General features: G+C 37.7%; 1 protein-coding gene across 32 annotated transcripts in view; it reads left to right on the forward strand.

Annotated features, from left to right (window-relative positions):
• ANK2 (ankyrin 2) overlaps positions 1–27,670 on the forward strand; it is a 370,609-nt gene that overhangs the window by 194,158 nt on the left and 148,781 nt on the right. For 13 of the 32 annotated variants that reach the window (XM_065633264.1, XM_065633266.1, XM_065633269.1 and 10 more), the window contains exons 1-2: positions 8,562–8,715; positions 22,170–22,271. In XM_065633264.1, the coding sequence (XP_065489336.1) occupies positions 8,581–8,715; positions 22,170–22,271 (237 nt within the window). In that variant the 5' untranslated portion in view covers positions 8,562–8,580. Of the gene's footprint in view, positions 1–8,543; positions 8,716–22,169; positions 22,272–27,670 lie in introns of those variants that run through there. The other 19 variants (XM_065633268.1, XM_065633277.1, XM_065633275.1 and 16 more) reach the window with 5 other exon arrangements.

Below are 27,670 nucleotides of genomic sequence, written 5' to 3' on the forward strand. Positions count from 1 at the left end.
TTAGTGAATGTCACTGAATAGTAAGATCTTTTGGAAAGGAAGAATTATATATTTAATATTGTTACCTTTCATTCCTCATGAATCAATTGATTCTGTTAAACTACAGTAAAGATGCATCATGTGGAAGATTCTACTACGTGTATAATATACACATGTATGTATATGAGACAAGCTATTTTTTATCTGTTATAGAGGAAGTATATATTCCCCCAGCAAACTAATTTTACGTGAAAATATGGAAGTTTTGTCCTTGAAAGTTGTATGAAATTTAGAAGCACGTAGGAAAAGGATCAGAGTAATATTTCTCTTACAGCAATGGAAGTAACTATATGGTGCTTTCAGGGGGAAGGCAACAGAGTGGTACCATGGTCTGTAGTGGGACTGTTGCTCTTCATTCTGTATTTCAATAACAAGGATTTAAGAGACTGGGATTTTCAGGGAGTCAGGAGTGATCTCCTGCTGATGTATTCAAAAGAGACGATAGGATGATTATCTTAGAGCAGAGGATTGAGGCCTTGCTGGATATTCCAAATTCTGAATGAGATAGCTTGACGAAATCCTACAAGATGGCTTAGGGCAGAATTAGTATCCCGTCTATGTTAAGGAACAAAAATTAGAGCTAATCAAGGGGCAGATATTTGATTTAGACTGAACTGCCTGAGACAAATAGGTACCAATTAGAGCTTACTGCTACAGAGAGATATAAAAACATGAAGTTCTCAAAAAACATTTTACTTCTGTTGAAAAGAAAAAAAAAAAGGCAAGCTGTTTCAGGCACACGAAGCGATGATATACTTTATATTGGCATGGGTGGGGCTGAACTGCGTTCTTAACCCATGTTTTGGTGCAGCAAAGCTTTGCTGCATCACTGCTCTTAGATCACTGCTTTCAGTAAGACCCATGGTGTTAATCAAAGTGAAGGTGGGCTCACTCGCTTAAATTGATCTAAAAGCTCCTCTGTGTTGGCCAAGTACCGCAAATGCATTCCATCATTTCCTGCATATAGCATGTTCATGCTAAATAGCATATGCATACATTTTTTTTAAATTTAGTGAACAGCTGTCATTTTATAACACAACTGCTTTTCTGTATATATCAGCAAATACTAATATTGCTATGCATTGAAAGTACTTTCTTCAATCTGCAAAACAAGGGTGGCAAAGATGCAAATCCACAAGAACAACACAGTTCTGTATTTGAGTTGAAATCAGGCAGGTATTAATTTCATAATTCAGAGTCGTGCTTAGATTCCAGCTGAAGAACTGCCCTTGTAGTCCTACAGACCTTCTTGCTGTTGCTTAAGGAAATTATGATCAGCAATTTAAATAGATAAAGACCAACTGATAAAATTATATTCAATACTTCTCCTTCCACTGGTTTGACCCAGACTTCTAAGGTTAGCCATAAATTTTGCTAGTTCTGTGATTAGTCAACAATCCCTGTAATAGTTCCTGTGTGTTATTCAGCATTTGATGTTAACACGTATATTTCAATTTCAATGAATATTTCTCTTTGGAAAGTGGAAGGTTGAAGCAGGGATGAGAAAGAAAAGAAATACTGAGTGTAATTTTGATGAGAAAAATATGCACATGAGACGTAAACTGCTATGTCTATGAGGAGACCTCTGTTAAATAGACCATGAATTTTTCTTTTTATATTTTTTTAATCTTCATGTGTCACACCCCTCACCTACAAGTTCCTATAATTTTGCACATACTGAGAAATTGTCATAGTAACTCTGCAAAATAAGGGTGTGCCACAGTTTTAACATATTGGTGGACCAATCCAAAAGGCATAGAGAGCTGAGGTCGTGCCACAGGTGCTGAGTCTGGCTGTGGGGCCCCACTAGGCGCCTAGTGGAGAGTCCCAGGGTAACGTCCTCATAAACACTCTTGGTAGTGTTTTGCATTTTTCAAGCTGTAGAGTAGATTGTTACATACTAAGAAGAAAGCCTTGGTTAGAAACTTGCATACTGATCATTGGATAATCTGTAGAAGAGAAATGAGCTTTTTTTCTAATTAACTCAGAGTTCTTGTGAGACATTTTCCCCCTCTGTGAGTAGGTATGAAAACGAGTATTAAATAAACCAGTATGTTTTCAATTACAAACCAAAATACTAATGGGCTAGGCAATACTGTATTTCTATAGATTACATATTCAAACACTATGAATGCTGGAATAAAAAGGTTATCTTTTGCACTTGCTTCCACTCTAACCAAGTATATGAAGGATATATGAGGCAGTACACTGGATTTCTGATTTTGAATTGTCCACACTTTGCTTTTTTTTTTGTTTCTAAATTTTTTTGTTCCATGTGTTTTATCTGTGGAATGCTGGAGGCTCAGGTGGCTTGTGTTTGGAGGAAGATCCCTATAAATTCAGCAAAGAGACATAGATATTTTGGAATAACAGAGACCGTATACATTTTTTTCTTTTTTTTAATTGTGTATATTATATACTTCTTTGTTTTAAACCTTCCTATCCATGAAACAATCTTTTTCCAATTCTGTCACACCTGTGCCCTTTCAGTACTGCAGGATCTGTAGCTGTGGTGATTAAAAAACAAGTTATCTGTTTGCAGATTCTCATAGGGATACAAAGACATATGGTACTACTTGGATTAAGAGCTCTTTGTCACTGGCCAAAGAGGATCGTTATGCTTAATGTGTTGAATGATTCACCATCTAAAGCATAGCAAAATGATTTGTCTTCCTCAAAATGTCTCAGAATAGATTTTTGCAATCAATTGGACTCCGATTATTTAAGCTGAAAAGGATTTGCGGCTGGGTCCTCTGTAGTAGGCAACTGCCTCTCTCTCAAGACTATTTGGGTTTCAGGAATTATTTCTTTTGGCCTGTGTGACTCACATACTGTAGATACCACAAGAAAGAAAATGCTGAATTTTTGGGAAATGATAGCATCAGTGTCATTATTGTAAAACATAAAGGAGGCATAAATTGTATAAAGGCATAAATCATCAGAGTTTATAATCTGCATGGGGTCAAGATCTGACCCAAAATAATTGCGAGAAACAAGTGAGCCGTGTTATACTTGACATTCCCATAGAAGAATCTCTAAGAGTGAAATACACTGTGTTTATGAAACATTTCAAAGTTCAAGAAATCTCCTAGAAATATCTAGGTCCCAGTGCAGACTCTTTTCCCTCTCTCTCTTTTTTTTTTAATTACTATGTTTAACCTTAAAAATTTAATAGGAAATATCTATTTGGGGAAAGTTTTCATAATGATAAATTTGGGGATTTATGTCACTAACAATATGTAGGTTGTGATTTGTCTTGATACTTGGAACTTTCTTTTTCCCTTTTGTCTTTTATTTTGCAGCACTAAATGTTTTTATAGTACCTAATGCTTTGTTATTTTACCTACTGTGCTACATTAGGGCATAATTGAAACCTCTACTGACAGAACAAGCTTTAGTAGTAATAGCAAAAAAGGATAAAGCAGCATTCTTCATAGCAGCAGAGCAGTTTTGCTTTTGCTACTGCAAGCCTGGGTATGTATGATAGTCCCTAAATCCTCTTTCATCTTACAAGACACAAGCTTTGTCATTCCTGTACTGATGAACAGTATCTTACAAAATTAAGTATCCATCTGGAGATTAGATTACAGCTTTGATTTCACTACTTCTCACTTACTAGTCTTCGAGCTCTTAGTTGAGATTTTGCAAGTAGCAGCGAATCAGTGGGTTTGTATTGCACTCTCTTTCTTGGTGTCCAGTAGTTGAACAGTCAAAGTGCTTAGCAGTGACTCTACTGCATGAATCTCTGGAAAAGTGGTGACAAAAGAAATAGTGTTATTAAGAGAGTAAGTTCTTGTTGGTGATGACATTATATGCTTATTATTTTTTCTTGGTAACATTAGAAGCACAATATATGCTTAAGTATGACAAAAGTGCAATGCTACATGTGCAAAAATGTTACTTTCAATATTATTTTGTCTTTAACATTCATCTTTTGGATGGTAAGGCTTCTTATATTTTTCACTTAGTGTTTTATGTGGTCTCAGGCAACATTGTCTATGTTATCTTTTGGCGTTTGTTTTCAGTTTTTAATTTACAGGACTTCCCATGTGTTTTACATTTATATTTCATTCTTTGACTAGGTTCAATATTTTTAAATATGGCAAACTGCAAATAAACCAGACCATAACAAGAATCACAAATACATGGTGGTGTTTGCTGGCCAAAGGCAGTGGTAGTTGTTTTGTCAGAAGTTGCCTTACGCTAACATGTAAACCAAGCCAGGTACCTACCTGAGAAAAATATTTATAAAATGTGTGGCATTCAGAACAGGCATCATATAACACGCTGGACCTCATTTCTGTAGAAAAAAATGTGGGGGCGTTCTGGTCAAGTTTAAAAATGAGTTCCTTTACTAAACCATATTTAATTTTATCTACAGCTGTATCTCTTCTGAATGTCATGAGTAGGAAAACTATGTAAAGGAGTATGAAATATAACAAAATAAGGCCCCTGCAAATGTACTTAATGGCTGATCCCATGAAACTTGAAGGTACATTTTGCTGCACTTAATGGAAAAGATCTTGCAAGATGGAATTCCCAGAAGTCTGCTGAGGGCCTCGTCTGTTGTTTTGTTTACCGGCTTTGTGTCACGGAAAAGATGATAATCATAACTGCTGCAGGCTTAGAAAGAGTTTAAGTGATGAAACTGGAATGTTTCCCAAAGCCTGTAGCATTATTTGAGATACAGCAGGCAGCTGGTAGGAGTCTCCATATGGCTCTACGTTTTTTTGCAGACAGCCTGTTATACTACTAATGATCTCTACCAAGGATTTTGAGCTTGCCGATCTGCATTTTTTGGTGAATTATGGTCACATTGCATTATTTGGGTGGTACAAAAGTGCAAAAGTTGCCAGGAGAAGACTCCCCATAGGGATGGAATTCTCCACCAAGCACCAGCTAATGGAACTGGTATAATGAGCCACCACATTGTGTAAGAATGATGCCAGGAGAAAGAGGGGAGTATTCTGAAATTGTGGTGAATCAGAGGGTAGTAGTATGACAATTTTCAACAAATGACCTAGGGCAGTCTCTTGGTTGCTCTAAATAGCACCAAAGTTCTTTGATTCCCCACCCCCGATTTTCTCAGTATCTGACAGAATTCAATGTGTGAAAACCCAAATATGGGTTAAGTTCATTGGCCAAGAACAAAGACAGTTGGATGTGTGGATTTACTTAGGATGGAAAGGGAGTAGGAAGAATGGGGTTTCTGACAGAAGCGCATCACCCGAATTTTTCTCTTAAAAAATGAAAATGCTGACATGATTAATGCTGCCACTTCACAAGGCTGGCTTTGGGGAGAACCTGCTAAGATGAATGAACCAGTTTGCACGTCCCACAAGTAATGTGGAAAATTTACAAGCTCAAAATGAAGCCCAGCATAATTTTTTCTTTCCCCCCCAAGAAATTGTGAGGGTTGTATAAATTTTTAAAGCACAAGTGCTAGGTGTAGAATGGAGCAAAAAGGTGGGTTTCTGGACTATTGAATTCTTCTCACGTTCTCCTACGGTATCAACATTTTTGGGGACAAGAGAGATCCTGTCTCAGTCAGCTGCTTGCTATCCTAGCATCAACGCTTTAGTATAGTATATGAGATACTCTGCTCTCTTTCTTACCAGACACTTTAAAGTGTTTAGGAGGCTTTCTAGTTAGGGCAGTAATTAAGGTTTGGAGTTAGTGTTGCAAAAAGCTGTGTTGCACTGCTGAGGAGTAAAGGGTATATTAAAGCATGGGAAAACAAGCAGACTCAGTAAATCACCTACAGGAGGTTCTTTAAAAAGTTTGATTCCCCTGCAAAGAGACACAAGGTCGTCGGCTGCAGAGCAGTTCTGGCAGTGTAACACAGACCAGGCTCTGACTTTTCTCTACACAGGGGAGGAAGATGCTTTGATATGAGTTTCATGCTTGAAAACTGTGCCTTGGTGTTTTTACTTCTTCTGCCTGATGTGATAGATTTGCAGCCCAGTCAACAACAGCAAAAAAGAGCATGGGAACTTACAAAGATAGTGCAACATGTTCCTCCACAAATGCTTTGAATCCTACATCATAAGACATATACTTTGTTTGAATATTATGTCCCAGCTAAGTTTGGCAAAACATGAACATGTTTGCTTTCTGAGTAATTTGCCCTAATGGCTTTGAACCATTCTGACAAACAACAGTAAGATTGTTAAAAGGCTCTGGCAGGAAGCTTATCCATTGCTCTCATCAGATGTCTACGCAGATTGTTGCTTTCTGCAAGCATTATTTCAAAGGAATGCATGGTACTTGGTTTTTGCTACCCTTTCCCCTTGAGCTGATGCCTTGTTTCACCCTCTTTGTTTCTAGTAAGTTCATTTCACATTAAATAGATTCCTCTATCCAAGGGGTTTTAGTTCTGGTTTATGTTGGAACCTTTAGTTTCAAGAGCTTTGGTCAAGCCAAGCACTTGGTGGGATTCCTTCTTGCACACTTTTATTTTTATAACTACATGAAGAAGTTATGGCAGTGTATACATACCTTACTGTCATAGAGTAAGGCCTTGGACAAGTTGAAGAAATTCAGTGTAAGATAATTTGGGGGTAGGCTAGCCTTCTATGAAGAATTCTTCAATGTCATTGGTGTCAATTAAGAGCAGTGACTGCTTCCAGTGCTGTAGGAACTGAATGTCAAATGTGGTTAGCAATGCTTGGTACTATTTTCCTTCTTAGAATGGTCAGTTTGCATCTGAACCTGCCCATAGCTAAGAAGTAATGTGTGTGAATATTATATTTTATTTTATAATGTATAATTTTAACATGAACTGAAGCATTTACTTGCTTGTTAGTCATTTTATATTTGAAGTTCAGACTGTTTGAATGTAAGATTAAACATTCCATCTCTTGTATTTGCCAATTGCTTGGAAAAATGTTGTTGTCAGGGAGATTTTGTAGTGCAGGTTGCGCTGAGTTCTGTACAAGTATATAATCACATCACCAAAAGCGACAATGAATTTAGCTATTTTGTACGTGCATCTATCCAGCACGTACTCATACTCATTACACACCATAGCGCCCAAGGGTTTTCAAAGCAGCCGAATGGTCCCATCCTGGAGTGTTCATCAGGCAAGGAAAAATTATAGAGCCATTTTAAATCTACCTTACGGTAATTAACACAAAAGAGAACCCTATACCGATCAATTATCCTTAAAGGGGGACTGGGGAGACCTCTCTTTCCCTGATTATAACTGGCACTGCTATGAAGGGTAACTGGATAGAAATGGATGGAATGGTATGGACACCTGCCTGCTGTGTATTGCAGTACCAGCAATAGTTTGAAACGCCAAAGAGAGAAATGTTGGCTAGATATTAGAAAGCTTTGAGGATCACTCTGTTTCTGAGGAATTTTGGCCTTAATTTTTCAAATACATGCTCATCTCTACTCATGGGTTGCATGTGCATTGCGATATATTCGATGGGACTCTTACTTACAGACAGTCAGTCTGTCTCCATTATCTCCATTACCTTCAGCTGTTCCTGAAGCATTTGAAAACTGCTAATTATTTCTCAGCTAACTTTGTGGGAGTTTTTTTGTTGTGGTCTTTTTGTTTGTTTGTTTTATTTGGGCCTCATCCGGAATAATGGCTGGATTCCAAAACTCAATCTTCAAAATTATTTTTATCCTGCTGGCTATGATTGTGATAATCAACTCAAACTTAGAGGGAATGTCCTTATCTCAATATTGGTGCTGGTGATTCGATTGTTTTTTTCTTAAATAATTAGTATTCTAGCTAAAAAAAAGCATAACCCAAAACATCAGCAAAAACCAGAACAATATCAGACATGACATAGACAAGAGCTAAAGTGATCTAACATCAGGGATTGTCCTTTTTGGTTACATTTGAGCTCCTCTGAAATGAAACCCAGAGGATGTATCAGTTCGAAAGCAAACTCATCACAGTCAATATCTACATGAAATACCATATGAATCACTGGAATGAAATAGCCATGAAATCCGGACTCATACATTTTCTCTTGTTTTGTAAATATCAAATAGATGCAACTCGAATTCATTCTCTTTTTGAGTTAGAAACTCAGAAGGCGTTAGCAACATTCTGAAATTTAGTGCTTTATGTAAACAGTGAGACTGAGAGCAGTAGGAAAAAATCAAAACATTCAAAGGCATGCAACTGGGTAATTCAATAACCCTCACATGTAGAGGCATTTCACTCAGTGGGACTTTAACTCACCGTGCGAGGCAGGCTGGCTGTTCGCTGGGAAGAAAGAGGTTTCCCCCCACCCCACCCCAACGCCATTTACATGCATAGCTGGCCTGGTAGGTGTAAAAATAGACAGTCAGTGCCTGAATTGGAAATGGTCACCGACTGCTGCCTGCAGTTGCTGGGGTTTCGGGTTCTCCGTGACACGGGACGGCTCGGGGAAGGGAGCCTGGCAGGAGCGGCCGGGGAGCAGAGCAGCGTGATCCTCCTCCTGGATCGTCAGCGCTGGCCGTCCCTGGGGACCACTGGGCACCCTCGGCGGCACAAGGGCGATCCCACTTGCAGGAGTTAGCAGAAGAACTGATATGGGCAATGCACCGATTTGCCAGGCTTGTCATTCAGATAAGGGTTTAAGAACACAAGGGAACATAGAGGACTTGGATAAAAACTCTGACTATTATGGATGCAAAAGTGAAGAAAGTAAAGAACCTCAAGCCCTGGTAAGTCTTGGCTGGAGAAAATGGGAACTGGAGAGAAAAATTAAAATCAGGGTTGTGTATGTTAGATTTGAAAAGGATTTATTTGCTGAGCCTGAATCTTACTTGACAGTTTGCAATATTAAGAGACCTGCTAAATGTATCCGTGTTCAAGCTTTACGTTTGTTGTTGTGACTGACTGTAATTTAAAAGCAGCTGTCGCTAAGCTGTGCAGTCTTTTAAAAGTATTGTTAGGTACCAAAAGGTTTAGGTATAGGAGATATAACACCATCCATGAAAGAAGTGCTTCAGATAAATGGATGTGATCAATTATCACAGAGAACGTGATTGCTATAAATGAGCCTGCATCTATCATTCTCAAAACTGAACTATTTCTTTATTTAAATTGTTGTCTGTCCAGTACGTTATGTTATTTTCTGTGTTTGCAGTAGAGACAGAGTCCCACAGATGGTTATGCAGATGAAGGTTACAGTGAGTGGGACCAGGCACAGGTAATGGGGTTACACTGGTGACTGCAGGACTTGAGAGTTAGGCATGAAGTCATTATATAATAACGGTAACGTCAGTATTTGCTCTGCAAAACACAACAAAATAGAAATGAATACTTGTATAATGTCTATAGAAAATTAAGTCCTTCCATTATATTTTTTTTCTTTATTTTCTTGCTCTACTTGGGAAATTCACTTATAAATTGGTTATTTCAATTAAAATTGGCAATGAAAGGGGATAGTGTCAAAACAGCCGGGCAGAACAGGAAGCTCAGAAAACTGTTAATGTTGATACATCCAAATTGTATGTTCTCCCACGTTGATCTAAAATAAAATTGCTCTCAGGTCAATATTATGCTTTGCACTTGCATGAATTACTGCAATGCATCATAGGAAATGTAGTTGAGATGAGCTGCAGTGTTCGGAAGGCAAGACAAGATTGGAGGTGCTCGCAGCAGCAGCTCACAAGAATCATAGCAGAACAAGAAGTTCTGCTTTCACCTAGAAAATAAGTGTCATGCTCGCTGGGTTTTCTGCTAGGAAATTTTCTTGGCTGAAATTTTCTGAACAGTTCTACTGCTTATTTCAGTGACAACACAGTGGGAACGGTTCTTCAGAAATAAAACTTCCTTCGAGCTAAAACATGAAATTAAACTATTTATTTGAACTTTGAGACAATTTTTTTTCTCCCACCGAGCAGTTTTTGGTTGAATTAACAAAAAAGCTCTAGCATTTGTGATGGGAGACGTGCAGTCGGAGGGAGGGACAATGCAAGCACAGGACTTCCCAGGGTAGTGGGCTGGGGGGAGGACAGGCCTGCTTCCATTGCTGAGTGTGTGGATTTTTCTTGTTTCAGACACACACTGTATTTCCCTTAAGGTGGATGGTCTGAACCTGTTAGACAATGTGCAAAGGTTCCCTGTGACACAAATGAGCAAACACAAATACAAAACAGTGCTCTCTGGATTCACAGTCTCCAAGCTGCCCTTCTGCGTAAGGTCAGGACTTTGAAGAAGCAGGAGTGAGCCAAATCTAGCAGCATGTCATCTTTGATATTTTTTTTTTTTCCTGGATACTTTTCAGCCAGCCTTCAGAGCTTTTCATAGCAGGCAAAGATCAGGCAGTTTGATAATGTCTTTGATACATTTAGTCATAAGATCTTGGCTTTATATTGCTTGATTCAGATGTTACAGTGTTTGGAGGATTACAAAGGAAAATGGGTGTATTTCCCTAAGGAAGTTCAGAGTCTGTCATTGTATTTATTCTTGTGATTCCTTACAATAAGGTAAAAAGAAAAAAAAAGAGTAAATTAGAATTGTCAATGCTAAAGGTAGAAATTGTATATGTTTTTTTCCCAAGCTGGAATATAGTATCCAGGACAATCCCATGTTACCTGTACATTTTGTATGCTTTTATATAGCTGTAGCCATGCGTGCTGTCTTAGTTTATGATGCTTGAGAAACAATGCCACATCAAGCTCAGTATGATGACTACATGACTCTTGTACAATGTACAAAATTCAGAATAATTCAGTTGGTATTCAGCCAACTCAAATGGCAGAACTGCTTTGCATAATCTAATCTTCTCGAAACTAAAGTCAAATACAGCCTGCTGCTTCAGGCCCATCATGCTGAAGAAATCATGAACGTGTTTGTTTGACTATCCTGAATTGTCTACGTGATGCCAAATAACTTCCTCAACTGAGGAGTCAAATTATGATACTGAGTTGAATAACAGCAGTTACTGAGTTTGAAATGACAGCAGCATTACAAACCCCAAACTATTTAATAATCACGTATCATAGATTTAATTACTTCTGGTTTTTGATGTGCTGAAACTAAGAGATCTCAGATCACAAAACACTGGGGTTTGTTGCATTCGTTGTACATTATTCTCCCTTACCTTTGTATTTGCTCTTGAAAGCTTCACAGTGCTGGAAATATGGCTGGATCACGTTGTATTTCAGACTACCTATGACAGACTGCTTTCTGAGTTTCAGGGCAGGGACATTCTAAATTCCTACTGCATCGGTCAGAGGAGGAGAGTTCTCTCTCTGCTCAGAGTGATAGACTTGGCAATGTGGACTTTTTATGTCATTGTACGAGACAGCGGGAGAGTCAATGTAGGGAGCTGATGTGAAGCATCGATGCTGAGAAGTGATAAACTGTGCTGATCAGCAGCTTGCAAAAACTTGGGAAATATCTGTGTTTGCAGAATGCAGGATTCATGGTCCAGTCAGTTCCTCTCACTCCTGTTACTACAGCAAATATGAGTGAGTGGCAGAAAGTTTTAAATATTTAAGTAGGCCAGAGCCATGCATTACAGTCTTCTAAAATGGAGGGCTGCAGACAGTGGAAAATGCAGCCAAAGAGCTATTAATTCTGCATATTTTAGACACCTTTAAGTGGCATGTATCCATTATTATTATTATTAGCCATAGGAAGCCTATGTGGTCTGCTTGAATTAGAAGTGTAACTTCTATACAGGTGAAGTTAGATTAAACTGATTCCTCTCCCTCCTGCCCAAAGCCAAATTATTTGAAATTTAGGCCCAGGATTACAGGAGTTTTGTTTTTACAGGTAGTGTTGAGCTGGGAATTAAAGGGAAACAGTGACTGCTTAATATCATGACCTATACACAAGCAACAAATGTCACGGTTAGTGAAGAGAAGGGTTTTGCCAGGTTTAGGTATGCTTCAAACGTAACTCCCAGATGCTTGGGAAGAAATTAATATGAAGAGAGAAAAGGAAATTATCTGTTCTAGGTACGAAGCTCTTTGCAGGATTCCTGAAAAAATCTCATACGTGAAACCTACTTTCTTTCCACAATGGATAAAGGTAAAAATTCTTCATTTACTGCTTTAGCGTCCATTTTACCTTTCTGTACAAGTAGGGTCTTTAAGATGAGTCTTGCTGGCAGAACTGGCATTGAATTAGAAACTGCTGCATTTTAATAACACCCATTTTGTTTGCACCTATTTTAATCCACCTCAAAGGGACGTGAAATAATTTTTTTTTTGCCTTATGGTATCAGTAAATTTGAATAAATGGGCAATTGGTTAATGATGTTTAGGTAAGTAAAGCTGTTTGATTCTTTAGCACTGATGGTGTTAGAACATTTATTCTATTAGAAAATGTCCCTTTGATGGTAAGAGAAGTGATGGAAGATGATGAAGAATCAGTGAGAGAGGTAGAATTCTCTGTCAACAGTCTCTCATAAACTTCAATTACAGGCTAGATTTTTGTTAAGCCTAGTTAAAACCAAATTCCTGTTAGATATGTTTGGAATGGCATCCTAATAATTCTTTCTAGAGGTGTTCCAGTATTATTACCTCTATATTTAGGGACATCATTAGTAATGGAAGCTTGCCATGGAAACCATTTGAATGCCTGCCAAGTTCTAAAAGTTGTTACTCACACCTCAAAATCTCAATATATGGAGTCCTCACTCAAATTTCAGCACAGGAAACTTTCCCACTAAGCAATAAGTTTATCCATTTCCATTTTTAGAGTAGTTTAAAGTCTTGGTAAAGACTTGAACATTTTTCTAGTTTTTAGGATTGCTCAGACTACGGTAAAAGCTTTCATTCTTTAAACCCAAATTCATCAGGTTTTGGCTTTTGGGTTTGGTGTGTGGTTGTGGATTTTGTTTTATTTTTTTCCTGTTTTTAAAATCCAGGCTATGTTTTTGAGATACTTTTGAGACTCAATTTTTCTCATATTCGCCCTGATGAGTGTAATTCAGACTTGTACACATTGTTTCCAAGCTGGGATTTATACTAAAATATTTGTTTGTTTTTGAGAATATGAATCAGGGATTACACAGGCCTGAAGTTCAGCTGGTACTGAGGTGTCGTTCTGGATTAGGACTCTGTTATTGATGTCACTTAATATTTTAAAATCAGTATGGATTAAAATAACTTCTATAATTTCAAATACTGTGTTTGGAAAGAACATGCAGCTGAGCAAAACACTTCTATTCTTTTTCATAGAAAACTATGCAGTTTTGCCTCAGTTCTCACAAATCCTTCATTGACATAGTAAAAGTCAGCTGGCAGCGAGTCCAGTATGTCAAATTAATGAACGTAGTGGGAGGACTCCTACAGATGTCTGTGGCAGCTAAGTATCATAAAGGGCTTATAGAAGTCATTTACTCCTTGGCTCAAGTAAGGATTGATTTTGCATTAGTTTTTTCTTCCTCTTTTGCTGCTGCTGCATTTGCTAATATTGGCCCAAACTAAGGAACACAGTTAAGTGTGTATTTAAATCCAGTCTTTAGCAAAGAACTTAAACATACTTAATTTGAAATCAATTGGACTAAATAAGTGGTAAAAATTAATAATATGCTGAAGTGTTTTGCCAAATGTAGTTCTTTATTCCTCTTCTGGTTAAAAACAAGCCAGAACTGATGAAACATTTGTACGTTCCAGTGGAAAGAAAAGAGGGGCTGGATGGCTGGTATCCTGCAAACTCTGGAATTTCAAGGAGTTGTTTGCAAAAGAGTCAAAGGTGTCAAAGTACAACAACCATCATAAAATGGAAGTTGTCCCTTACGAATAATAGGAAATTTTCACATCCATATCAAAAGACAGAATAGTTGAAGCCTTGCTCTTCCATTAACTGTGCATTAGTAAAAATTAGAAGGGTCCAGAAGCATGTAAAAACTTTTAGTTGTGTCTTTCTGGAGCAATCTTGTAGCAGGAACTGGTATTCAGATAAAGCTGTTAGCAAGGCATTGTTTTCTGCTCCTAATGTTACTTAAAAATATATGTTTGTTGGGGTGGGGTAACAGTAACAAGAATCTTTCCAAATACCAAATGCAGCTTTCTGAGAACAGTCTTCATAGCAAGATGTAAAACTGTTCTGACCTGCTACAAAACTGTCATATGCAAATATTAAAATTACTGGAAGAAGTATTTTAATTCATCAGTTACTAAAAATATGTTGGAATTATAATACATGTGTTATTTTATGATGTGCTTGTATCACAGTGCATTCATCAACCTAGTTTTATTTTCTTAGCTTCTTTTTTTGCAATGGCTCTTTCCATCTCCAGTCATACCAATGAAATTAATTTCTCAAGGATGTTCTAAGTCTTGAGTATTGCTACACACAGTACTACTTTGGGCTGCAGCCTCTTTGTCTAACATAAGAAAGCTTTTGCCAATATGTATAATAAACATGTGCAGCATTCCCACCTACTTTGGCCCTGTATAATTTTGGCTCCTACACATCCCTTAGCAGATCTAATGAGAAAGTATTCATTCTGAGGAATATGGGATGTAGTGAAGGGGTCACCTCTGAATTCAGTCACGTCTGTCACAGGCACCTGTATTAGGCAGTCATTTTCTTTGTTCAAATATGTACAAGCTAGTTTTGATTTGAAATCACTGGATGTTTTAATCCTGGGTCTCATGTAGCTTATAGCACAGCAGCTTTTTCTTTTCTTATAGCTATTTCACTGGCTTGTTATTACACAACACTTTTTGCTGTAAATAGCGATAGTCTTTATTTCTGAGTTTGGACCCGTGTCCATACTGTATGTGACATTACGATAAGAAGAACTCTGGCCAGAGTTCCAGCTCAGAGCTGGTGAAAGTGGTGCCAACTTCTTGGTCTCCTTCATGACATTCCATGATTAATTGGCCAAAATACTCAAAGTGCCTTAAATTATTCAGATGCATAGAATGTACTTAAAATAATATTTTTATTTTTTCTGATTTTTTTAACCATCATCACCAATGGGGAGAGAGAGAGACCCCTGAGATTAAAATAATTAAACACTAGATTTTATTAGCTACATCTTGGCAGAGAATATTTAACTTCCTAGTGATTTTTTGTCTTTTAAAGCCTGTTGTCTTCTTCACACTTCACAGTTCCTGTGTTTCAGTTTCTCATTTCATTTTTTTTTTTTTTTTTAAAAAAAGGTTAGTTTATTGTAAGGTCAGTAATGTTTTTGTTGTGTTGTTGGTTTGGTTTGGTTTTTTCGGTGGACAAGAAGATGCTTTCGATTATGAGAGAGAGGTGTTGTTTAGTTAAGATTGCAGTTTTAGAATTGTGGGCTTTTTAGTTCAACTGTTTATTAAAAAATTCTATACAACCAAATGTGCGTAGTAGGGTGAATTAAATCTGATATGCCTATACCTGCTTGAATGGGAAAACCTGTGTGATGAAAATACTTTTTTGAAATTGAAATAAGAAAATTGGCAGGTTGTTCATCCAGGAATATAGATACTGAAATTTCTTTAAGATCTGAGATTTAATCTGTCTTCCTTCGTGTCTTCCAGTAAGTTAATGGGAGGAAGACATTTATGTTTATAAACAAAGGAAGTGGCTTTGAAAGTAAAGTGCTATTGTATTTCTTTTCTTTCTGAAGATGAATGTTATTTCATTAAAGGCTGGGAAAATATGTTTCCATTATAGCTGTTATTATCCCATTTAACTCATTTACCAGTGTTAGATTACTGAGCCTGTGCCATTGCAAGTGCAAGATTTAGCTCATGTTCTGGCAAGCACATCAGAACTGCAGGCTGAGACTCTGCCGTGATAGTTTAATTGAAAAAAAAAAAGGGGGGGGGGGGGGGCAAAAAAAACGCAAGCCTTTGCCTTCTTGCAGTCATTGCTGCATCTTAGGTTTGCAGTTCACAGTATCACCCTTGTGCTGTTGTGATGCCCTTTGCAGATCAGCAGCACTTTCAGCTCAATGTAAAAAAAAAAAAAAAAAAAAAATCATAGAATCATTTCGGTTGGAAGAGACCGTAACCATAACCTAACTCTAGCAGTAAACCATGTCCCTAAGAACCTTGTCTAAACAACTTTTAAACACCTCCAGGGATGGTGACACCACCACTTCCCTGGGCAGCCTGTTCCAATGCCTGACAACCCTTTCCGTGAAGAATTTTTTCTAATACCCAATCCAAACCTCCCCTGGTGCAACTTGAGGCCATGTCCTCTTGTTCTATCACTTGCTACTTGGGAGAAGAGACCAACACCCTCCATGCTACAACCTCCTTTCAGGTGATTGTAGACAGGGTACAAAAGATAAAATGTGAGTCACGGAGAAACTACCTGGTAAGCTTAAGAGAGAAACAGTTTCATGAGGAAAAAGAATTCCTTTTCAAGTCCCATCTTTTACATTTTGCAAATGAGTTGGGTAATGGTAACGCCTCATCTGTGCTGGTTTTAGAGTTGCACCCAATTAAGCAATGGCTGGTTTGAACAGATGGTTTCAGAAATCAGAGAATAACCAAGCCAATTGGGACAAAATTTAGTGGTTGTCTCAAGGGTATGAGCATAAATTTATACTCTAGAAGATATGGCATTATAAAAAAAAAATGTTTACACATCTGTCATTTCCCCCCCACTTCTTTTAAGTACTGAATGACGTCAAGAAGCCACAAAATACTGAGTGTATATTATGCAACTTTCTTTCTGCAGTGAGTGGAATTCTCAATTCCAAGCATTACCTGAATAGATTAACATGTTGAGCCAACAGTCAATTAAGAGCCTTTAATGAAGAAAAAGAGTTAACAAGCCATCATCATTTTACTAATTATCGAAACAGCTGTTGAACAAACACTCCCTTACAACTCTGAAGTTTGTAAATGGAATTAATACTGTCAGATAACCCTGAAGACTGCCACATTGACAAATTCTGTCTTAATGCTGATTTTATGTGAAATAATAATACAGGATTCAATTTAGCATGAAAGTTTTTATAACTACTAGTGGTTTTGAGTGTCTTGATTTATATAATGCCTATGAGTTATTAGCAGGTTTTGCTCACCTACTGATCAGGGCCAGCCTCTTAAAAGCCTATATCTAAATAAATTTTCTCTATAAAAAGCACTATGTCCCAGAGTGGATGCTTGAAGGGTAAGTTTAAAAGTGATGTTAGTATTCAGATACATGCTTTAATACACATACAAACCAAAAATGTTAAGGCATAAAATTCCAATTTGGTTATTATGCATCAGTTTTGAATTCTGGTTTTGCTGTCATTCAATTAATAAACCGTGTTTAACAGTTGAGAATTGTTAGTAGGTCTTGTTGGTAGACTCTGTTCTCGCACAGCGATGTTTGTGATTACGGACAGGCTGGGGCCATTCACCTCATTTGGAGGGCAGGGGTGAGGAGCCAACCTGCAGGAATAATTTTACTATAGACATGATTTCAAGCAAGTATTTGGATGGTTTGGATAATGTTATTATATTATGAGACTTGTCCTTTAGCTCTTGAAAACTGAAGCTTCTTACTCCCTCAGTCTTTCCTTCTTATGCATGAAGCTGCTTTCACCAGCAAATTTGAATAATCGGAGAAATTCCTGTGAGTTTGGTACAGCATATGACTTCAACACTACACATCATGATTTATTTTGGCACATCTCTATAAAATGCATTTCAGAAACAGACACATGTTGTGCACGATAAGGGATGTGGGATGCTATGAGATGGGAAAGGCAACTGGAGTGAGAACAGAGGACAGAAGGGGAGGTTTATGAATAAAATACTAGTTTCCATATATGATTTAATTACTGAGACTCCCTGAGCTATATTTTTCAAATTTGGGCAAAATTCTGGCATTACAATTAGAAAGTTAGAAGTTGAATCCACAGCCTTGCATTCATTTATTGTTGTTCATTCTATCTTTTCCTTTGTTTTCTTATGCAACATCTGACAACTGGGTACTTACAAAGAACACTTTTGCATTCTGCTGTGAGTGTACTGAAGGTTATAGTGTTTTTTTCACATCATAGTTTATTCATAGTTCTCTGAAAATTCTCATTTCTGGCTGAAATTGTTTTTCATCAGTTGAAAGTTAATAAAGAAAAGTTAAAAGAGAGGTGTTGTTTATAAGTTTCAATAACACCGAATATTCCTCACAAATCTATAATGTGTATTAGAATTGCATTGCAAACAGATTTTAAAAAGAAGTTAATAAACAAAGTAGTTATCAAAGATTTGTAGTACTGTCTCATTGAGTATGTCTTGGAAGTTGTTCGTTATTTTTTGTTTGTTTCTTTGTTTTTACAGTGACTATTGTCCTTCTGTGATCAATATTTGGCTTCTGTAGAACTGCAAGTAGTAGTCCAGAATCGATTATGGTTGCCGTAAAAAAGTTCTCTATGGAGCAGTCAAATGTGAATGTTAACTACTGTTAGTAGTGCATTTTTGATAGAACAGCTTGGATTTCTCAATTTAGTACGTTAGAAAAAGCTTGTTAATTCAACAGACTGTCGGTTTGTCCCATACCATAAAATATCAGCTAAGTATTCTTCAACCGTTCTTATTCTAATAGCATATTAATGACATATTGATTAGATAGCACAGTCTTAGTGGCCACATGTAAACAAAGTGATCCTTAATTCTTTATGACCTGAACTATTTGTGGCATGCAGAGATGCCAGCTGAGACTTTGCAAATTAACATGTCATCACTGGAGTTTCCCAGCTTGCTAGCCTCTCATATTCGTGTGGTTGCTGGTAGCTGCTCAAGGCATGCTCTTCTGCAGTCTTTTCTCTTCCTTACTGGTAGAGTGCTTGTTTTTGAGTGTGGTCTGCACACATGCGTATAACTCCTAAAAAATCTCAGAGGTGTGTGCATGGGAAGAGATTATGTGATAGGTATCATATGGTGCAATGGACTCTGGCTTCATGTTTTTATCTTCTTTCTTGTAAAGAAAGTATGTTCAAATGACAGTTTGTTGACAGATTGTCTTCACCAGTCGAGAAACTAGTGAAGACTAATATGCTGGCTTCTGTGCCACTGATATGCGTCATTAAGTCAAGTAAAATTCAACATGTAAGGAAACAAAATATTTCACGAGATTACTGAATCAATTGGAAAAGCCCACAGATCACTAATCATGGCTTCTTAGCATGTTAAGTCTACAGAAAACCGTGGCTGTTGACTACCGAGACAATTTTGTCAAAATGGATTTGAATTCATAATGTGCCAAAGTGAGTAAATTGCTGAGACAGTAATACTGATGAAAATGTTTTTTAAAGACCTTGAAAGAATGAGGAAAAGGAGAACCTACTGAGGACCTACTGAAAAATTATAGTTTACAAACCAAACCAGGAAAGAAAATACAGATATGAGTACTCCTAACTTCTAGGACTTCTAAGCTTCAAAACACAGTGCTGAATCTTTCGCATATTTCACAAAAGCTCTCACTGGTACCTGTAAGTGAATTTGTATATGAAGCAGCTGAATTGCTGCTTCATGTCTTTTATCTGTGTGTTCAAGTTTGATTTAAATGAGAACATCATGCAAGTCTGTGAGAAACCATTTTAAAACAGGAGAGGCCAGACTATGAAAAGATGGGTACAATTATATTCATCTGAGATCAGTACATGTTACAGTGAGAAAGTTCATAAAAAAACCAAAGACCATGTGGGCTACGATTTTCAAAGGCACTTAATTGAAGCATCAAGATCTCATTGTGTTTCACTGGGGTTTTGGCAGTTTTGTTACTCTTCTATTTGTGGTCAAGCACTGGTATTTCAGAGTGAAAACATACACAGCAGGAGATGCTCCTGGGATAAAAGTGCCTGTTACAGGGACCTTATCATTAATTCATAATAACTCTTCATGTATACAAGAAGTCCATATTCTGCATTGTGACTGATATTCAGGTATACATAATATGTCTTGAAGTGAGATAACATGACACTAATTTAATTTTGAGAAAACAAAAGCATGAATCAAGGAAATGAGAATCTATTTTGCAAGTGCTGCTTGCATCTTCTTAGCCAGAAACAAATTGAATTTATTAGTATGGTCTTAGCTACAATCTGAGCTTCCAGCGGTAATTGGAACTTTTAACATTTTTAGCCTTTCATGTTACTCTGTGTGAAAGAAAAACAAGCGATGATTGATTCATCCCTAATAAAACAGAACTTATAGTTGTTAAGTTGTTGCGTCATTCTCTCTTAACCTTTTAAAAATACAAAACCAAATGATTGCAGTTTTGGCATGTCAAATTACTGTAGAAGTAGTAAAGCATGAAAAAAATGGGGGGAAAGAAGGAAAAATGTGTGTTCTATTGAGTGCAAAGTTGCTTTTCCCATTAATTTCAACAGCGTCCGGATTTAGCCCTCATGTGCTCGAATATTTCTTCTTGGTTATTGTTTTTACCAAGTCAGTTGCTTTTTCAAGGGTATTTAAACATGAAAATATAATTTTGCTTCTTTATGTGCACAAACACATCATAGGAGAGGGTGCAGTGCTCATAGCTGTCCTTTGATCTTAAAAGGGATCCCTTTCAAGTACCTGTGAAAATGTGCTCCCATGTCAAGCCTCATCCGAATGCCTGACTGAAGCCTGAAGCTATAGAAGGGTTCTGTCAGTACGAATTCCTGTGCTACCTTCCTCTTCACCCTGCTGTGCGTTTAGAAAGACAGTCTGTTTTCTTAACAGTAAAAGATGTGGAAAATGTGCTGAAGTTTGCTGAAAGGAATTTAAAAGGAAATATTTTTGTCTTGGCATGTAGCGCAGTTGTAAGAAGAATCATTCTGATGACATCCATCTGTTGCAGATTAAAATAGGCTGGAATCAAGGATTGTGGAGAGAGTTAGTACAGCGTGATAAGTAGGGTGACCAAAATAAATGCATCAAAATGGATTGGGTGACTGAAATAAATGGCTTTGTCAATCTGTATTAATAAGCTGAAAGTGGGAGGCTTCTAGGATATTCTCAGGATGTATAAGAGTGGTTTTCACCTGGTGTTTCTGGCAGGGAGGTGGAATTATGAGAATTGTGCTCAATCGGAGGTGTTTCAGTGGAACACCAAGTACTAGTCCAATGGTGTGCACGCCCTTCTGTGCCTCTCTAATTATGTCCCCAGAAAACAGGTTTTTACAGTTATTTGTCTGCTTTTTGAAACACACTCCTTCTCTATTTATTTATTTTAAGTATGAAAATTGTTACTCTGCGTGTGTTCTCAAATGCTTATTCTGTTTAATCATTACTTCTTTTGCACAAGATTTTTTTCTCCTGGTATCGCCAGTTGCATTAGTAGCCAGTTTACCTGTGTGTAGGTTCACATGTGGGTGAACATCAAAGTGTATGCTGGTTTCAAACAGCCGACGTAATGTCATGCTATAACCATAAATAAAGGCAAGCACACTGGCACATTCCTTGCTCCCTTGCTTAACAGTACTTCCCACAACCTAGCTGAAAAAATGAAAATATGATTTTTTTTTTTAACCTATAAATGCTAATGGAGCTTTAAATGCAAATGTATGAATGCAGGCAGGTTAGGAGTGAGCATGTTTATTTACAGCATTATCCTGGATTTAGATACTCAGGCTTGAGTACTTCATCCGCTTTGTTCTATGGTTAGCTACACTTGCAGTGCTACCCAGTTTTGTGGGATGTTTTTTCCTTTAGCATGCCCCACTTCTGTGTCACAGCTGATAAAATATATCCACAGGATTTTTTTGCTCTTGGATATTGTTTTTTCTCCAGTGTGTACTTCTCCGTTAAGCCAGTGTGTGTGCACGAATACGTATTGTAGTCATGTAACTTTTAATGTCAAGTACAAATCCAAACCCAATATATGTTTTGTTAAGTAGCATAGCCAATAACATGATTGATTATTATTTTGTAGATTTTTGAGCATATATATAAAAAACCCAAAAACTGTAGCTAGTAAGTTGACACTTTTTTTTTTCTTGTTGGTAGTATCAGTGACTATGATTTCTGTTTTTTCATTGGTTCTTCATAAATTCTGAACTTAAGCAATCATTGCACTATTTTGTTTGCTCTGACAGGTCTGCAGTTCTTTTGTGCCAGTATTGCCTTGTTTAAGTATGTATATGCTAATCAATGCAGATACAATGCAAAGTCAGTTCTCTTCATAATTTTATTCTTCTGCAGCATAAAATGTAGTAACCTTTCACTGGTGATGAAGTTGTGCTCTCTTTTAAGCAGGAGCTAACTAGAGATTTTTTTCCTTCTTTTTACAGTCTGACAGCAATGCAAGCTTTCTCCGAGCTGCCAGAGCTGGAAATCTGGACAAAGTAGTGGAATATCTGAAAAGTGGAATAGACATTAACACATGTAATCAGGTAAGATATCTGAAGGACAGAAGTTGCAAGAGTGAGTTGCAAGAAACTCCCCTCAAAACCTATTTTGTTCAGGCTAGCTTACTTCATACAGAGGTTTTGATTCATCTTGAGCTTCATCTTCAGTCTTGCTCTTCAGTGGTATCTTTCTACAATAAGCTAACAGCGTCCATAAAATTGTGGTGCTTTTAGAAAAGCTTTGCATTGTCATTTTCAGGCTCCTCTTTCCTGCCAGTTTCCCACAGGTATGGATACGTAAGTTAGTGAAGTACCTATAATCAACACTTAAGGTGTGCTTTGGTAGTCAAACACTAATGAATCCGCTATTGTGATGTTCCAGTTCTATCTGAACCACTGAGCATGTGTATATAGAGTTGCATTCCTCAAAATACTCAAGTTATGCCAAAAAAAAAGTTTTAGTTGTGGAAGTTATTCTATTGTGTAGTATTCTTTGGATACAGGTAAATACTATGATAAAATATGCCTTGATATCACGTTGAAGGTTCTCAGTGATTCCATTTGGCTTCTTTATAGAAAGCTACAGTTGAGATGTCTGGAAGCATCTGTATTCTGCAAAACCCACCACCTTCCTGGTCTGCTTGGCTTTGTATTGCTGTAACAGAATGAGATTGATTGTCATGAGACACAGAGAGATGTTTCTGCTCCTAATGTAAACTGTGTCCAGGAGCTGAGCTGCTAGTTGCCCTGGACGAACCTATTACAAATAAATAAAATATTTAGGAAATAAGACTCTGTTTAGCTTTGGAATTAGTAAAGGAATGATATTATGACACCATTAAGCCGTGACAGCTAACAAACTGCTCTCCAGGGCAGCCAGAAGAAAAAAAGGGTGTTGAAACAGCATTTCTAATTTTTTTTTTTTTTAACAACTGAGGTAAAAGGTATACATTTACCAAGTTGATCATCAGGCTGAAAGCTTGAGTTGTTCTGCTCTGATATATATGAACGTGGGCTTTAGAAGCCATGGATTTCTAAGGCAGCAAAGAAATACTACTAAAGCATGGTTTTTCTTTGGTAGCAAGAGCAATAAGATCACATGAAATTTGAAATCTTCCTTTTTCCCAAAGAATTTTAAGAAAGTCATTGGGCAGTATGCTCTGGAATAGTACCCTGCCAGCGGTGCTGGTGGCGAATTCCCCAGTCTCTGGAATTTGGGTTGAAATTATTGTGTCTCTGAACCCTTCTTGAAGAAACCAATATTTTGTTTTCTTCTTCGATATCAGGAGGCCACTTCTATGAAAATTGTTGGGGAATTGATTTAGAAACCTGTAAGGGAATTGCTTTGGAAGGGCAGAAAGAGTTCTAATAAGTTTTTCAAAGACAGTATTTATACATGATCTTCTTGCTTTTATTTACTTGCGGTATACCTTAAACTTATTACTATAAGACCTTTCTACTGTTTTAACCAGTCTCTTTTGTACTTCTGGTGCATGTTTAACTTCAGTGGTTCAGTTCTAATGATGATTTCCTTGGTCCGTTGGTTATTTAATGTCCTGGCCTTCATAACATTTTAGAAGGAATTTTTCGCAACTCTGTAGTTAGTGCGTGACCTAAGATATCTTCAGTGGGTTCAAAAACACTTCTTTGTTTTGAAGTTCAAAGGAAGCAGGAGGAGGTTTTGCACTTCACAGTGCCAGCCTCCTCCCTTAGGAGCGGTTGCTGGAACTGTAGAGGTAATTGTTGTACTAAGGTCAAATCCAATTCCAAATGTGTACTCACATAATAGAAAGAGCAGTATACTCTCTGGACATTATAGAAATATTCTAAACTACTTAATCACACTGAAAGCAGTATGGTCAGCCAATTGATTCTTCTTAGCCACCCCACACAAAGCACCTGATCCCCTGTGACCTGAGATGCGGAAGTCTGAGGTTTCCCTTGCTATTTTTGGGAGATCTCAGCCTGTAAGTAAACATTCAGTGGGTGGTATTTTCAGCTGACTAGCTAACTTCTGTCCAAGCAGATTAAAATCTTATAGCTCACTTGCATTAGCAATGCAATTCTGATTACCCTCAGATGGTTAGAGAGAGTAGCCATGGTTTTTAGCCTTGTTTCACAAAACTACAAACTTAGATATGTTTTTATCACTACTTAGATATGTTTTTGTCTCTGGTTAATCTTCTCTATAAAATAAATTGGTTTACATATTGTTATAAAAGGGTACTTAAACTTTCTGATTAAAATACTACCTCTACTTTGAGGAAAGTTATTACTGCTGTAAAAATATATTGTTAAAGTTTCACCATTGATATGACTATAAGGTGATAAAATATTTTAGCTTGGTTCTTTTTAAGTCTGTTGTATAAATCCAATTACTTTTGCTTCAAAGCATAAGGAACTACATTTGCAATGCTTATTTAAGTGGCTAGTACCATTAAATTTAATAGGACTGTAACTGTGACTTAAAATAAATATGCAAGTAAGTGTCTGCATCAGTCCTCAAAAACAGCTTGACATTCTAGTGAAATCAATGGCATTTCTTTGAAGGGACATTTGAAAGCTCAAGCTGTATGGTGTCCAGCTTTCCCCTATCTTTTAGCCAGATTCGATCAAAATTACCATTAACTGGACAATGGCTACCAATTTTGAAAGTAAAATTGCTTAAAGGATGTTTTAAAATAGCATTAAAATCAGTAAATCATTCAATAGAAATGTCACATAAGCTCTGTTTTGTGACTCATGCATCATGAGATGGACTAAAATTTTAGCACACCATCTAAATAGAAACTTCAAAGATTATTCACCTTCATAGACTAAAGCATCAGGTTCAACTTCTTGGCAGCACAGATTATTCTGTTTGACTCCCACAGTGGAAGAGCTGTAAAGAACAAGACTTCCTGGTGAAAAGGTGCAGGTTTTCAGGGAAAGTTTGGGAGCAGAGGAGAAGACTCTGAAGATGCTGCCCCTGACATACATTTGACTGTACTGTCTGTCTTGGGCAAGGGTTCTGTGAAGAACAACTGTTAATGAAAGGTGTCATTACTGTGGCATCCCTGGTTACACTCCTGTATCCCTGCATGTAACAATTGTAAGAAAAAACTCCTGTACTTTGGCTATGTTTGGGAACATAACGAGTGTGTCCATGCTGTTAAATGACCTCCCTCCCCAGTTTCAGCCTTGAGTCCTGGTTCCCTAAGCATCTATGCTTTATGTGTATTAGTTGGCTCTTGGGTTCCTTCTGCATAAAGCAGCTGGGGTTTTCTCTGAGATGAGACCTGGGAGCAGTTCAGGGGGTGCACAGTCCAGGGACCGCTCTCCTCATGCAGCAGAGAAAGCCTGTGCTGGGGGGCTGCTGCTCCCCATAGTTCCCCAGTGTATCTGAGCAAACCTTGATTCCGTAAGGCTTGTCTCAGACTGTGAGCCATGTTGTGCACAGCTTACTGTGGCATCTTTCTTAAAAAAACCCAAACCAGCAATAAAAACACCCCCAAACCCAAGAAAACCCCAAACCTCTCTTCTTTATTAGCTTGTTGTATGGAATTCATGTTATTTCAGGAACTTGCACCCAAGGAAAACAGACACACGTCATGTCCTTGGGACATGGTCCAGCATGTGTGGCCAGGTGAAGGCTGCATGAGGGGCTGTGTGGTGTGGGCTGCCCAGGCTGCTGCAGGGACACCGAGCGCAGGCAGCGTGTGAGCTGCGCGGGCCGGGGCACGGGGCAGAGAGAGCGCCGACATAGGAATCTACAGTGTGGGGGACAGGTTTTTTGAAGCTTCTTCATATTCTCAAGAACTCTAAGTCCTTACTTCTGTGAAAAAATAAGTATGTGTTCAATTTTAAAACTACATTTAAGTCCTAATTAATTTAGTTGAAGTATGGAGCTGAGTACTACTCTGAAGAAGGCTGTTTTCCTGAACTGGAGCTTTATACTATCCAAATGTTATCTATACCACCAAGAAAGCCTCCACAGAATTCCTTGCTTCTTTTCGGTACTTACATGCTGACATTCAGACTGGAGAAATGTCAAAACTAATTAAAAAGCCCACAATTGTGGACACTATTTATTTTGGAAAGAGTAGATGGAAGAATAAGAAATGAAGTAATCTAAAATATTTTGAGACATTACCTTCCCTGCTGAAGAAAAGCTGCAGATGATTATAGTAGGCATGTGTCAAGTGGAATGTAGGATACAAAAGGGAGAGTGGTTCTGGTGTCTGTGCCAAGGAATTTAATGATGGGCAGGATAAGAACTCGGGCATTCCATGTACGGCTTAATGAAAACACATAGAAAGATTCTTGTCTTACTGTCTAGAAGAAAGTTTCCATTACATGACCTACTATAAAGAAAAAACTTGCCGAGTTATATGGGACACAACCTGGTGAACTTCAAGTTCTCTGATTAGGAGAGAATAAGTTTGGACTCAAGTTCTTATATTGAAATAGATCCAGCAAATTTTAGGTATCAGAATTATAGAATCATTTAGGTCGGAAAAGACCTTTAAGATCATCGAGTCCAACCAATATTAACAAGAAGCATCACCCTCAGGACAGAGCACAGTTAATATGATAATTACTTTGAAAGATGACATGTCTTTCTTCCAGTGTTCATAGTCTTCTGCTTGGTATGAGAGGAATACGACTAGAGTTGCTGCAGATTTATCTTGTGTTGGAAGTGCTTCCCTTCTGCAGCTGACTGGCAAGAGCGTGTGAACAGTATATTGCAAAGCAGGGCTGCTTCTACATTGACACTGTATGGGTGAAATCAAAGCCAGATGAATGCAAACATCAGAATAGAGGCTGCGTAATTTCTCAGTGGGTTGAGATAGATAGAATGTTCCTGGATTATAGATGGCAACACCACCAAGTTTCAGAATCTGTGGTTTTGCACTGTGGTTAGGATCACAGGGTAAAAAAAAAAAAGTGGTTGATTAGTGTACAAAACAGAAAAATCCCATGTGAACATGATTTAATTAATTAATTTTACCTGATGTCTGGGTTAACTCAGGAATTATTCTAGACTACATTAAGCGTTTTGAGCTCTCGACAATCAGTACAAAACAGAAAATGCTAAAATAACCCCTTCACATCTATGAATAAAATTAATGTCTAATTTAGATTGTCTCAGCCATGGTAGCCAGGAAAAACTTCTGTCTGTGCACGGGATAATCTGTTTCCCTGAAGACCTTGATGACTCTATGGGGCTTCCCAAGTACAAAGAATGAACTGAGATGAGCATCCTACATCATCAGGACTAGCGAGCCCAATTTCTTAGCCTGCACTATCCATTGAGCACATGCAGGCACATTATCTTCTTGCAAACTCTGACTCTGGTACCATATAAAATTGCTGACAAAGCTTTTTGATAACTAAGACCCTCAGCTTCTATTGATTAACCATTACTGGTGTATTGTAAATTTTAATAGGAGTGGGAGCAGATT

This window comes from Caloenas nicobarica, chromosome 4 (assembly GCF_036013445.1).
Source record: "Caloenas nicobarica isolate bCalNic1 chromosome 4, bCalNic1.hap1, whole genome shotgun sequence".
Taxonomy (NCBI): domain Eukaryota; kingdom Metazoa; phylum Chordata; class Aves; order Columbiformes; family Columbidae; genus Caloenas; species Caloenas nicobarica.